Raw genomic sequence first — 14,477 nt, forward strand, 5'->3', positions numbered from 1 at the left:
CCATGGGGGCTTTCCAGCATCAAAATGGGAACTTCAGCAGAGACAGCGAGGGCTGGACGGGCTGTGGAGACTGAGCTCCCACCTCCCCATGGCACTGAGCGCCCCTAGGCAAGGCCCATCAGTGTGGGGCCATGTGTGGGGGGGTCTATCTCCCCCAGGTCTGCGACCCCACAGAGGGTTCAGGGTTGGGGCAGAGACCCAGCACCACCAGCCAGGACACTCAAAGCAGGTTTTGCAGAGACCCCAGAGGACAGGTGGTGAGTGGAAAAACTCCCCTCTCCCTTCCCCATGTCCGGCCAACCCTTCTCACCTCTGTGCAGCGACTCTGTGGGGTCTGAGGTTGAAGAATTGGCAGAAACCACCCTCCCCCTCTCGGCCTCCTGCTTCCCCCAGAGTGTGGGATCTGGAGCTGCACTGGTGGGTGAAGGATCCTCCCAATCTGCCCTCACCCCTCCCCTGGATGGAGAGGGGGCAGCCTGTGGATACTGAGACACATGAAGGAAACTTCCAACCCAGCTCTGCTCCTGACACACGATCCAGTCCCTGGGAGCAGGAGTTCCACAATTTCCAACTGGGAATGAACTTTTGGATTTCATCATTGGAGAAGTAGCGGGACACGAGAGAGAATCAGGCCGTGGGTTATTTGACGTGGGGTATTTCCCAGAGGGGAAAGGTGCAGGGTGCTGGGCAGTGAGATGCGGCTGGTTTGTGTTTATATTTCTCCTCTCACTCTGATTTTCTCTTGATTGCATCCTGGCCTGTCCCTCTGCGCTGACTCCTCTGCCTCTGTTCTAGGTCTCCTGCCACCTCCTACACTTGTGAGGAACTCCACATACCGAGCATATCCCCCCGGGGAGCTGGTGAGGCTCATGTGCTCCCCACCGCACGGTGAGCAGGCTGGGGGATACAGATTCTTCTTTCAAAAAGGGCAGCAGGGCCAGCTCATCCCCACTGCAGAGCCCTGGCTGCAATTCCCAGCTGAGAGGGGACGGGCTGGGTCCTACACCTGTGTGTACTGGAGACAGGATCCCGAAGGAGCAAAGTCATCTCGGTGGAGCAACTCCATCTCCCTCACAGTGACAGGTGAGCCCCTTTCCTGCTGTTTGGTGGGTGGGTCACTGGGAATCTCAGGCCCATCCCAACACGTCAGCGTTGGCCCTTGGCTCTGGCCAGGCCCCCCCTTGTATCTGTTGTGATTAGTGTCAGGAGAGGGATTGGTCACTGTCCTGTTCCCCACCCCACTCCTGGCACCAATACCCCAGTGAGTGAATGGGTGAGATCCCAGCAGGGGTCAAAGGGCTGGAGCTTCTCTGGCATCACTGGGCTGGGACCCAGCTGGAGTGTGGGAGCTCCGCTGGGGCACCCAGGGCTCTGCAGCATACGGCTGCCTCTTCTCTTAGTGCCGGTGTCCTGCTCTGTGTCTGCTGGGGGCTGACACCCGCAGCCTAAACTGCACAATCCCAAACCCACCCCCTGCAGGCTGAGCTGTTCCAGGCAGGATCTGCCCCCTCAGGTACCAAGCAAGGGAGGCAGGGCCCCTGGGTTCCTGGCAGGGAGATCTCTGTGGCTCAGTGTTTGCATGTCCTGGTGGGGATGTGGCTCCTGAGAACAGAGCTGGGGCTGGCTGGGGTCTGTGTCCTTCCTCTGCCCTTCACTGGCTCTTCCTTTGCATCTGTCACCGGATAGGAACCATCTCCACCCACTGATCCCCTTGTCTTTTCCAGCCCCCAAATTCACTGTGTCCCCGCAGCAACCTGTCTACATTGCTGGAGAAAATGTGACCCTCACGTGCTCAGCTGCTGGGGTGTCCAGCATGTCTGGGTTCCGGTTCTTCAGGGACAGCCAGAAAATCCACTCTCTGGAATTACCCTTCCCTCGAGACAGCTACACTGACTCCCTGCAGCTGTCGGGTCTGTCTGGGTCACACACTGGAGTGTACAGCTGTGAATTCTGGAAGACAGTGTCTGGGCGAGAGCTCCTCTCAGAGACAAGCAGCCCCATCAACATCACAGTGACAGGTGAGGTCCCTTTCGCCTGCCTTTTACTTGCCCCATGGCAGGGCATCTTTTCATGACGTCCCGGGTGACACACAGTCTGGCCACTCAGCTCCACACAGGGAGACTCAGATCAATTTGAATCCCCCAGTAATATCACTCCCTGGTTCCTAGTAGGTTTGTGGGGAGTTGTTGATGCTACTTTGGGGTTCAGAGGCTCCTAGACCAGAGAAACATTGAATTCGTTCAAGGACCAGCTCCAACTGATGAAAAGCCTCCCCTCTAGTCAGTTTAGTGGGGAGCCAGGAGTGGCTGGAGGAAGATGCAGAGCTGGAGAACAAGGAACTCTAGAGGCACAGTCAGGATCAGGAGGGAAAACCTGCAGGTCCAGGAGCAAGGGGCTGTGCCTGGGGAATGGTCCATTCAGGTCCCAAAATTTTAAGGGAGAAGGTCCCCCTTATCTGAAGGAAGAAATCCCCACCCCATCCTGGATCTCACTCATTTCCCTGGGGAGCCCCTCAGCACCCTGAACTGAAGCAAGAGGCTCTGGAGACAGAGCCCAGGTTATCTCAGAGCACACGGAATTTTGGGCACCATCTTCGCTTTCTACCTTTCCACGTTCCTGCTGATTCTTCCCCTTTGCTGCTCCCCACAGACCCCCCTCCCCAGCCAGTGCTGAGTGTGGATCCCCCGTCTGGAGCGGTGAGTGAAGGGCTCCCCCTGCTCCTCACCTGCACGGCCCCAGGGGACACCGACGAGAGGAGGTTTCATTTCTACAAGGACGGAGTTGAGTTTGTCCCCAGGGACGCAGGGTCTGAGATCAGCACCATGGAGCCCGGCTCCCACTCTGTGAAGGGCTCTGTGCTCAGCATCCCACGGGCCAGTCCCAATGACAGCGGGGAATTCACCTGCGGGTACGAGGACAACGTGAGTGGGAGGTGGGTCCCGTCCCTCCAGAGCCAGGCTGTGAACATCACTGCGAATGTCCCCAGGACAGGTGAGAGACCCCTAATATCTTCATTGAGCTGAGTTTGTTATTCCCATGGGAGGAGACCCATCCCAGGGAGCTCTGCTGGGAGAGGAAGGTTGGTTGGGGTAACACGGAGAGAAAATAAAGTGGAGGTAAAATTCCCCTCCCCCCCCCGGCCTTTTTCCATCCTTAACACTGGACCTTCCTTCCCCCTCTGGCTGGTACGGATGGAATGTGCCATTTACAATTCAATGGAGGTGTGTGGGGGAGTCACCAGAATTATTTTGGAAGGGCAGGTCCCTGCATCACCAGGAATGTCCCAGTGCCAGGTGAGGCAGCCCGTGGCTTGCTGACCCCTACCTAGATAGATTCCCCTTCTCACCCAGCACATTTCCCGGTGGAGCAACCAGCTCCCAGACCCCAATGGCCAATCGCGGACAGGGCAGGGCACAGGGCAGGCAGAGAAGAGTGGAACAGACACTCGTGTGGGGTGAATGAGGGTCAGTGTCCCCCACTCTGAGAGAGAAGGGCTGTGGGTGGGTTTCACATCCCAGCTTGGGGCTGCTGAGATTCGGGGGGAGGGGGTGCTAGAAGCACAGACACAGGGACACCATGTGCATCCCCTCAGCAGTGATGTTCACCGGCTGGTTCCACTCCGGATTCTTTCTCAGCAGGTCACAGCTTCATCAGTGTCCGGGAGCTGGCCGTGGGCGGCTCCTTCTGCCTCATCAACGGCCTCATCTTCCTCGTCTCCTGCTGCTGCTCCTAGATCCAGGTGCCTGGCTTGTTCTGCGCAGGGGCCCTTCCTTCTGTGCCTGGGATTCTCCCCACAAGGAGACCCCTTTGGGCTGCTCTTGCTCCCAGTGAATTCCAGCCTGGAGGGGGAGATGCTGGTGGGAAGCCCTGGAGTGAGAGCTGAGAAACATCCACAGGATCTGAAAGGGCTTGAGCACCAGCAACACTTCCGGGACCAATGAAAATGCAGCTGTGTCTGGAGCAGGGCACGGCCGTGTTTTCGTGCACAGAGTCTGCTTGCTCTATGTGAACCCCTGCACCCCTGTATTCACACCCTACACACCAACACAACGCTGTGTGCACCCTCCGCCTCATGAAGTGTCACAGGACATGCCCCTGGCACTTACCATTGACATCTCTGTGCACTATAGGAGGCAGTGCCACAGGCGGAGATCCGGCTGCCCTCTGTGAGTCTGTTTAATCATCTGTATTGGAACTAAGGGGAACCAGGGATGCCCAGGGTTCGAATACCAATGGGGCAGGTGCGAGGGTCCCCTCCCTTGAAATGATCATATTGATCTAAACATGCATCACGTGCAGATGCTTTGGGCAACGTACATCCTGTAACCGATCCAGTTTAGTGTCACACCCGGCTGGGTCTGTGCCTCTCACATTGATGGGTGAATAATTCCCGTGTGGGAGGCTGGAGCTGTGCGGTTTGGGATTGTCTCTGGTTTGAAATGGGCAAATGGGAGCCAGCAATTCTTCTCCTCTGGCAACCCTAACGGCTGGTGAGCAACTTAATGGCTTGTAAAAAGCTCTCAGAGGGGTCACGTGTGAGTCTGTAACTTCAGAAACAAGGTCTGGTCCTGCAGCACCTTAGGGTACGTCTACACTACAGCACTAATTGGAACTAACTTAATTCGAATTAGTTAATTCGAACTAAGCTAATTTGAACTAGTGCAGCTAGACCTAAAAACTAGTTCGAATTAGCGTTTTGCATGTCCGCATTGAGTGGACCCTGAACCGAAGTTAAGGCTGACCGGAAGCAGTGCCGGCAGGGCATCAGGTTAGGACTTAGAGCGTAGAGCTGCTGTCTCAAGCTAGCACAGGGTTGCTTTCCACTGCTGTCTCAGGCTGTGCTTAAAGGAACCCGACCCCCATACCGGAGAGACAGTTCTCAGGGGTTCCCCGCTTGCAAAGCAGTCCTGGTTTGGAGTCCCCTAAGTGCCCACACTGGGCACATCACAGCACTCAGACATCAGCCCAGCTGCACTTGCCGCAGGCTGCTATCCAGAGGAGAGGGGACAATTGGGGGGCTGCAGGAGAGCTTCCACCCCGAGGAACCCACAGAGCCAGCCCAGTCCTCCCCATCGGGGGCTCGTGCCCCATTCCTCCCTCACCTCCTTCCACTTACCCCTCCCTAGCCCCCTTCCTGATGTACAAAATAAAGGACACGTGTGGTCAAAAATAGAAACTCTCTTTATTGAACAAAACTGGGGGAGACTAGGAAAAGGAGGTGGGAGAGGGGAAGAGAGAGCATGGGAGAGGGGAGGGCAACTAAAATGATCAGGGGTTTGGAACAGGTCCCATATGAAGAGAGGCTAAAGAGACTGGGACTTTTCAGTTTAGAAAAGATGAGACTTAGGGGGGATATGATAGAGGTCTCTAAAAGCATGAGTGGTGTGGAGAAGGTGCATACAGAAAAGTTCTTCATTAGTTCCCATAATAGAAGGATTAGAGAACACCAAATGAAATGAATGGGTAGCAGGCTTCAAACTAATAACAGAAAGATCTTCTTCATAAAGCAAATAGTCAACCTGTGGAACTCCTTGCTGCAGGAGGCTGTGAAGGCTAGAACTGTAACAGAGTTTAAAGAGAAGTTAGATAAATTCATGGAGGTTGGGTCCATGGAGTGCTATTAGCCAGGGGGTAGAAATGGTGTCCCTGGCCTCTGTTTGTGGAAGGCTGGAGATGGATGGCACGAGACAAATGGCTTGGTCATTGTCTTCGGTCCATCCCCTCCAGGATACCTAGTGTTGGCTGCTGTCAGCAGACAGGCTACTGGGCTAGATGGACCTTTGGTCTGACCCAGTACGGCCATTCTTATGTTTTTATGTTCTAAGCTCAGGGCTCAGGGTCGGGGTCTCACTCGACCACCTTGATTTTCATGCAAATCTGCTCCTGGGTGGCCAGGCTGGCAGCTCTCCTGCCCTAGACGGCCACTTTCCTGTGCCTATTGCGGAGGTCATGGATGAGGTCCACGATGTCTGCACTAGACCAGGCAGGCACCTGCCTCTTGCGGACCTGGGCAGGCTCCGGGGAGCCGCCAGCCTGGTCCCGGGAAGAGGTGGAGGGCTGGGTGGCAGTGGGTGGCAGTGGGTGGCTGGCTCGTGCCGTGCCAGGTGCAGGGTCTGCTGGCTGGGTGCTGGCAGGCTTGCACCTGGCACGGGCACCGTAGCCAGCCCGTGCCCCTTTAAGGGCTCTGGGGCCAGGAGGGGGGCAGATGAGTTTCCCTGGTGGTGCCTAGAGTGGCCACCAGAGCAAGCTGGGGAGGGCTAGCCTCCCACTAGCTCGAATTAAGTGGCTACACAGCCCTTAATTCGAACTAGTTAATTCGAACTAGGCTTAGTCCTCGTGGAATGAGGTTTACCTAGTTCGAATTAAGCGCACCGCTAGTTTGAATTAAGTTCGAACTAGCGGTTTGTATGTGTAGTGTATATCAAAGTTAATTCGAACTAACGTCTGTAGTGTAGACATACTCTTAGGGTACATCTACACTACAACGTTAATTCGAACTAACTTAGTTCGAATTAGTTAATTCGAACTAAGCTAATTCGAACTAACGCATCTAGAACTAAAAACTAGTTCGAATTAGCATTTTGCTAATTCGAACTAGCGCGTCCACATTAAGTGGACCCTGAACCAGGCTTAAGGATGGCCGGAAGCAGTGCATCGGGGAGGACTTAGAGCGTGGAGATGCTGTCTCAGGCTAGCCGAGGGCTGTGCTTAAAGGGTCCCGACCCCCACACCAGTTCTCATGGGTGCCCCGCTTGCAAAGCAGTCCTGGCTTGGATTGCCCGCAGTACCCACACTGGGCACATCACAGCACTCGGCCATCAGCCCGGCTACACTTGCCACAGGCTGCCATCTGGGGAGAGGGGACAATTAGGGGGCTGCAGGAAAGCTTCCACCCCCAGAAGCCCGCAGAGCCAGCCCAGTCCTCCCCATTGGGCGCGTACCCCATTCCTCCCTCAGGGTATGTCTACACTACCCCGCTAGTTCAAACTAGCGGGGTAATGTATGCATACTGCACTTGCTAATGAAGCCCGGGATTTGAATTTCCCGGGCTTCATTAGCATAAGCGGGGAGCCGCCATTTTTAAATCCCCGCTGCTTCGAACCCTGTGTAGCGTGGCTACACGGGGCTCGAACTAGGTAGTTCGGACTAGGGTCCTATTCCGAACTACCGTTACTCCTCATGAAACCAGGTGTACCGGTAGTTCGGAATAGGCACCCTAGTCCGAACTACCTAGTTCGAGCCCCGTGTAGCCGCGCTACACAGGGTTCGAAGCAGCGGGGATTTAAAAATGGCGGCTCCCCGCTTATGCTAATGAAGCCCGGGAAATTCAAATCCCGGGCTTCATTAGCAAGTGCGGTATGCATACATTACCCTCCTAGTTCGAACTAGGAGGGTAGTGTAGACATACCCTCACCTCCTTCCACTTACCCTTCCCTAGCCCCTCTTCTTGATGTACAAAATAAAGGACAATTGTGTTCAAAAATGGAATCTGTCTTTATTGAACAAAACTGGGGGAGACTGGGAAAAGGAGGTGGGAGAGGGGAAGAGAGAGGCTGGGAGAGGGGAGGGCAACTAAAATGATCAGGGGTTGGGAACAGGTCCCAGATGAAGAAAGGCTAAAGAGACTGGGACTTTTCAGCTTAGAAAAGAGGAGACGGAGGGGGGACAGGATAGAGGTCTCTAAAAGCAGGGGTTGGGTGGAGAGGCTGCATACGGAAAAGTTCTTCATTAGTTCCCATAAAGAAGGACTAGAGGACACCAAAGGAAAGGAATGGGTAGCAGGCTTCAAACTAGTAACAGAAAGTTGTTCTTCACAAAGCAAAGAGTCAACCTGTGGAACTCCTTGCTGCAGGAGGTTGTGAAGGCTAGAACTAGAACAGAGTTTAAAGGGAAGTGAGATCAAGTCATGGAGGTTGGGTCCATGGAGTGGTATTAGCCAGGGGGTAGGAGTGGTGTCCCTGCCCAAAGTTTGTGGAAGGCTGGAGAGGGATGGCATGAGACAAATGGCTTGGTTACTGTCTTCGGTCCATCCCCTCCAGGGTCCCTAGGGTTGGCCGCTGTCGGCAGACAGGCTACTGGGCTAGATGGACCTTTGGTCTGACCCAATACGGCCATTGTAAGCTCAGGGCTCAGGGTCGGGGGCCTCAGTGGACCACCTTGATTTTCATGCAAACCTGCTCCTGGATGGCCAGGCTGGCAGCTCTCCTGCCCTAGCTGGCCACTTTCCTGTGCCTAGTGCGGAGATTGTGGACGAGGTCCACGATGTCCGCACTAGCCCAGGCGGGTGCCCGCCTCTTGCGGTCCCGGGCAAGCTCCCGGGAGCTGCCAGCCTGGTCCCGGGAAGAGGGGGAGGGCTCGGGGGCATTGGGTGGGTGGCTCGATCCGTGCCAGGTGCAGGGTCTGCTGGCTGGGTGCTGGCAGGCTTGCACCTGGCACGGGCACCGTAGCCAGCCCGTGCCCCTTTAAGGGGTCCGGGGCCGGGAGGGGGGCATACGAGTTTCCCTGGTGTTGGCCAGAGTGGCCACCAGGGAAACCTGGGGAGGGCTAGCCTCCCACTAGTTCGAATTAAGGGTCTACACAGCCCTTAATTCGAACTAATAAATTTGAACTAGGCTTAATCCTCGTGGAATGAGGATTACCTAGTTCGAACTAAGCGCTCCACTAGTTTGAATTAAATTCGAACTAACGGAGCGCTAGTGTAGCGCCTAGCAAAGTTAATTCGAACTAACATCCGTTAGTTCGAACTAACTTTGTAGTGTAGACATACCCTGACTTTCTGGTTTCCCTTTCCTCACACTTCAAATTGTTATACATAACCGAAGCTTTCTGCTCCCCGACATTTTGTCTCCTCTGTTCCTATGACTGCTACAGTCAATTCAATTTTGTGTGTGATTTTTGTTTTCGGTTCTCTACAGCATTGTCTGACACTGTCAGACTTGAGAGAGGCTGCATTTTTGAAACTTTTGCTTTTCTTCCTGCAATCAAGATATTTCTGCCGATGCAGTATATTTACATGCTTGATGAATGGGAGCCCTACCACCCTACTGTAGACATCCTAGACATTCAGTTAATTAAATTGCCTGTAATGGGTTACACCAAGAGACAGGAGATATCCAGAAGCGTTGGAAAGGAGCCAGGGAGACAATGGCAAGACAGTGAAAGATTTAAATTGAAAACCGTGTTCCTCTTGCTTTAGTTTTTATGTGAATTCAGAGCAGGAGCTGGGCAAGAGCTAGATTAAGCCAGGATTTTTCTGTGATATCCATGCCTAAGGAAAGACTAAACCTTGGAACTACAGATGTGAGAAAAGCAGGGAATGTTCAGTTAGATGTGATCAGGATTTATTTGTGTTTTTAATTTTGGGTTTCGTTAAACTCCTCTGTCCTTAGCCCGTGTTCACCGCACCACACTGTAACTGAATCCCAGGGAAGCAATGACCTGTGCTTTTAATCTGCCTTTTTTTAGTTGCTCTGTAACATCTAACACCCAACATACTTTACCAAGTCTGTCTTCTTTGTTTTCTTAATAAAATGTTCTTTTAAAGACTGATCTGATTCCTGTGTCCTAGAAGGCAGGGGTTTCTGTTTGAATGTGCCTGAGACAGAAGGTCAGCTATTAAGAAACTACACTTTGTTCTCAAGCTCTTTTTTTTGGAAGGTTTAAAGAGCTCGGGGTTATCCCAGAGGGAGACATTCTCAAGTGAGTCATCCTAGCTTGCTATGGGTTTTGCATTTTGGTGTTGGCAACTTCCCACCCTAGGCCATGGAATCCGTGACCTTACAGTGTTTTTTTAAACAGAAGCTTTAGTGGCCGGGGATTTAAGGTTTCTTGTGGGCCCTCATTTTCTGCACTCAAAGTGCCAGAGTGGGGATCAGCCTGGACAACAAACCTTTTCTCCTCCCTCTTTGCAGTTCCTCTTTCAGTTGCCAAAACAATGGTTCTATTCACAGGGCTGTCAGTTCCTTTCTCATTCATCACTTCTCACACCATGGCATGATCTTGGGGTCCATTAAATGACAAACCATCCAATTAACAAATTGCCTAGAGAGGTTTTGGAGTCTTCATCACTGGAGCTATTTAAGAGCAGGTTAGACAGACACCTGTCCTGAATGATCTAGACCAAGACTACTCAACATTTACCCAATTTCCACCCATATAACGGCACTTTTAATGAGCAATGACAGTCCAAGAATTTTACTCCTAGAATGCATAACAACAGAAAACCATTATACTGACTTGCTGTTGTGGAGTGTGTTCCCAGTGGACACCATGTTCAAAGGATCCCACCTGCAGGCCAGGAGTTGAGTCCTGTGTAAAACAAAACTGCACTGTGGGCCACAAATAAAGTGGGCTGTGTGTTGAGTAGCCCTGATGCACACAGTGTGTGGTGCTGCTGTGAGGGCAGAGGATGGGACTTGATGACCTCTCATGGTCCCTTTCAGTCCTAGGATTCTATGAGCTTATAAAATGGAATGGAGCTTTTAACACAAGACCCTTGAGAGCATCTGCAGTGAACGGCTGGGCAAAGCTACCCTGGTTCTCCACCCCAGCATGCAGAACACATCTCTCAACTCTCCTAGTCCCTTAAGAGGCCGCATCTCTACATTTTAATCTCCCATAAACACATTCAAGTATCAGAGGAGTAGCCATATTAGTCTGGGTCTGCAAAAGTGAGGAGGAGTCCTGTGGCAACTTATAGACTAACAGATTTATTGGAGCATAAGCTTTCGTGAGCAAAGACCCACATCATCACATGCATGTAGTGGAAAAACTCCACCACAAACACATTCAGTTATACTCTGTTGCAGCTCATGGATTTCTCTTGGTCTTGAAGCTGGCAGTGGGTGGCTCCTTCTTCCTTCCTCATTGCCAACTGTGGCTGCTAGAGCCAGGGAACTGTCTAGTTCTGAGAAGAGGCCCTTCATTCTTGCCTGGGATTTCTCCCTGCATGGTGACCTCTTTGAGCTACAAACACTGGTCTCCGCCTGCACGAGGAGACCCGGGTCTGAGAAACACCCCCAGGGTCCAAAGGGGTTTTGGGCACCACAAACATTTCAGTGAGTAATTGAAATACGGCCGTGTCCTGGGAGGGTTACGGCTGCTGTTTCACAGCTTAAACCCTGTGGTCATTTTGCCACTGAAGATGGAGCCTTCGAGTCAGGTCTCCCTTGCGGGGGAGAACAAAAAGGACAGTGAAATAAATTCAGTTCAACAAAATTCTTCATCTCTCCCCGGGCACCTCCCTTTGCAGCCCCTCAACACCCACCTGTGCTCTGTAGGGTCGTCATGTGGCTCTTGAACAGATCAATGACTCGTAGGGCTTTCTCCCAGATTCAGCAGCATTTTTCCTTTCTCTGTTGGGGGATCCCACCCACCATTCCTAGGAGCCAGGCCTGTGGGGAGAAGCTAAGATCTGCTCTGTCAGCTGCCTCAGAGCTGCCTCCAGGGCATCTTCCTTCCTTGGTTTTCCTCTGGGCTCAATGCCTCCCCACCCCTGCTTCGCTCTGCCTCCAACTCCTGTTGCCCATTGCTCCTCTTAGTGCCAGTGTAGGGAACGTAACCATCACCCCAATGCTATTTTAAACACTCTGCAGGGCCCCCACTTTGGGCCTAGCTAGAGAGTTATCACAAGCTACCATCACTGTGTTGCATCTCCGAAAGTCGATGGGGCCAATCCCCATGTGGCATAAGCTGGAGTAACTCAGCTGAGTTTCCTTTAACCCAGCTGCATCCATGGCCCAGCCCCAGAGCTGTCAGTCACTAGAGGCTGCTGGTTGAGCTCCTCCTCCCAATAGCAGCAGTGGGAAATTGGCAGCCGTCCCCCACACGCCCTGGGCAGCGAGCTCCGAATCCGTTCACACCTCCGAGCTGAGAGATAACCACACCTGAGGCTGTGACTTCCCCTGCCTGTGTCACAGGCCAAGGTCCCATCCCCTCAGTGGTCAGACTGGGCCAGTAGCTGAGCGGAGAATCCTGCTCTCAGTAGAGAGCGACCAGCTCAGCATGGCTCTGGCTCTGCTCCTGCCTCTGCTGGGTAAGTGCATCCCTTGCTCCCAGTTCCTCTGTGTGTCTGTCTGGAGACTCACGCATCCCACTCATTGCCCTATCCCTGGGCCATGGCTCTCAGCCCCTTTTTCCTTTTCTCTTGCAGCCTTTCTTCAGAGTCTCCCAGTCCGGTGTTGCCAGCAGATAACAACGTCCTCTGTGCTGTGGTACCAGGGCTGGACTCAGGGAGAGGGACTAGGCACCGTGGGGAACAGACATGTGACAATGGAAGGTTCTGCAGGTGACCAGACAGGGATCCTGCATGAGCTGGTTTCTGGGAGCGGGAGCTGCACAAATTCCAGCTGGGAATAAGGGGCAAACTGTCAGCAGGAGGGGAAATAGTCCCTGGGACCATTGCCCAGGGGACATGGGGGATTCGCTAGCCCTGAGGATTTCTGACTAGAGCCTGACCGTGTTTCTCAGAGGCCTGTGCCATGCTGCCATGGAGCCAATACAGAGAATCTGGCTGGAGCGTATTTCCCAGCATGGGGGCAGGTGCTGGCTGGGCAGTGGGATGCAGCTGGTTTGTGTTTATATTTCTTCAGGGCTGATCTCCTCTCACTTCTCATTTTCTCCTTGTTCCTTCCAGCCTCCCCTCGCCCCCCATTGACCCCTCCTGCCTCTGTCCTAGCTCTGCTGCCGGCTCCTAACATCTTCAGGAGAACCCCGTACCGGGTGTATCCCCCTGGGGAGCCTGTTATGCTCGTATGCGCCCCTCCTCATGGTGAGCGGGGTGAAGGATACAGATTCTTCTTCCAAAAAGAGCAGCAGGGCTCCAGCACACTTCTCCAGGATACTTCAGAGTCCCAGCTGCAGCTCACAGCTGAGAAGTTACAGGCTGGGTCCTACACGTGTGTGTACTGGAGATGGGGATCCAAGGGAGAGATCTCTTCTAGCAACAGCAGCCCCCTCTTGTACCTCAACCACTCACTAGCGGGCTTGGCTGCCAGCTGCAGGAGAGCTCCAGGTGGGTACTGCTACAGGGAAGCTCTCAGCAGTGAAATCTGTGCTGGGCACTGTTAGGAAGAGCCTCAGTGAACATTGATCCCTGCAGCTGCCTGGCTTGCATGTTGTGAGTAGTGTCAGGAGAGGGGTTGGTCACTGTCCTGTTCCCCACCCCACTGCTGGCACCAATACCCCAGTGGGTGAATGGGTGAGATCCCAGCAGGGGTCAAAGGGCTGGAATTTCCCTGGAGTCACTGGGCCAGGACCCAGCTGGAGTGTGGGAAACACCCCTTAGGCACCCCGGGCTCTGCAGCTTATGGCTGTCCCTGCTGCTAGCGCAGTGTGTCCTGGTCTGTGCTCAGTGGGGGCAGCTCCCTCACATCCCCAACCTCAGCCACACAAGCCACCCTCCCAACGTCAACCCAGGCAGACTGAGCTGCCCTGGGCACAGCTTCCCCCTCAGGTACCAAGCTGGGGAGGCTGGTCCCCCTAGGTTCCCAGCGGGGAGATCTCTGCTGCTGAGTGTTTGCATGGCCCGGTGGGGATGTGGTTCTTGGGAACGGGGCTGGGGCTGGCTGGGGTCTGGGTTCAGGATCCCTCCCTCCTCACCTTCACTGGCTTTTCCTCTGCCTCTGTGTCATCTGCCTCACATGTAGGAACCATCCCCTCCCCCGACCCCCTTGTCTTTTCCAGCCCCCCGGCTCACTGTGTCCCCGCCACAGCCTGTCTACATCACAGGAGAAAATGTGACCCTGACGTGCTCAGCTGCCGGAGTGACCAATGTGTCCTGGATCCGCTTCTTCAGGAACAGCCAGAAAATTCACTCCATGGAACTGCCCTCCCCTCGGGACAGTTACACCGACTTCCTGCAACTCTCGGGTCTGTCTGGGTCCCACATTGGAGCGTACACCTGTGAATTCTGTAAGACAGTGTATACACGAACTATCCCCTCGGCGACAAGCAGTCCCATCAACATCACAGTGACAGGTGAGTCCCCCTTTCTCCTGCTGTTTGCTGACCCCAGAGCAGGGTATCTCTCCATATGCCAGGATGTAACACAGCCTGGCCACTCAAGACAGTTGGAACCCACCAGCGATACCACTCCTGGTTCCACAGAGCTTTGTGGGGAGTCATTGATGCTACTTTGGCTTCTGGGGATAGTTAGTGAAACAGGCACCACATCTACCCCCAGGCTCTGGTCAGAGTCAGGCCCAGGCCTCAGACACACTATAGTGGTTGGACTACTTCCTCTGCATGGGAGTTTAAGCAGGCCAGTAAAGTTTGGGGATAAGAGGACACTGCTGTGGGGTTGCTCATAGCCCTGGGTACCCCTATGGGGTGCTCGCAGCACTGTCATCCCACCTGACAGAGCACAAGTTCAAATCCTGCCTCCTTGCAGCTTTCTTCACTCTTACTACTAGCAGATGGATCAATTTATGGTTTCTTAATTAGGAACTTCAGAGAAGTAAATTGAGACAGTAAATTAA

At 53.6% G+C, this 14,477-nt stretch overlaps 1 protein-coding gene across 1 annotated transcript in view; it reads left to right on the forward strand.

The window, feature by feature from the left end:
- Positions 1 to 1,813: 1,813 nt before the first annotated feature.
- Positions 1,814 to 14,477, forward strand: part of LOC149521102 (alpha-1B-glycoprotein-like) — a 92,774-nt gene continuing 80,110 nt past the window's right edge. Inside the window, exons 1-2 of the mRNA XM_089774351.1 lie at positions 1,814 to 2,018; positions 2,650 to 2,991. Coding sequence (XP_089630477.1) covers positions 1,814 to 2,018; positions 2,650 to 2,991 — 547 coding nt within the window. The remainder of the gene's footprint in view (positions 2,019 to 2,649; positions 2,992 to 14,477) is intronic.

The sequence above is a fragment of the Pelodiscus sinensis genome, chromosome 30, assembly GCF_052426305.1.
Source record: "Pelodiscus sinensis isolate ZL-2025 chromosome 30, ASM5242630v1, whole genome shotgun sequence".
Taxonomy (NCBI): Eukaryota; Metazoa; Chordata; order Testudines; family Trionychidae; genus Pelodiscus; species Pelodiscus sinensis.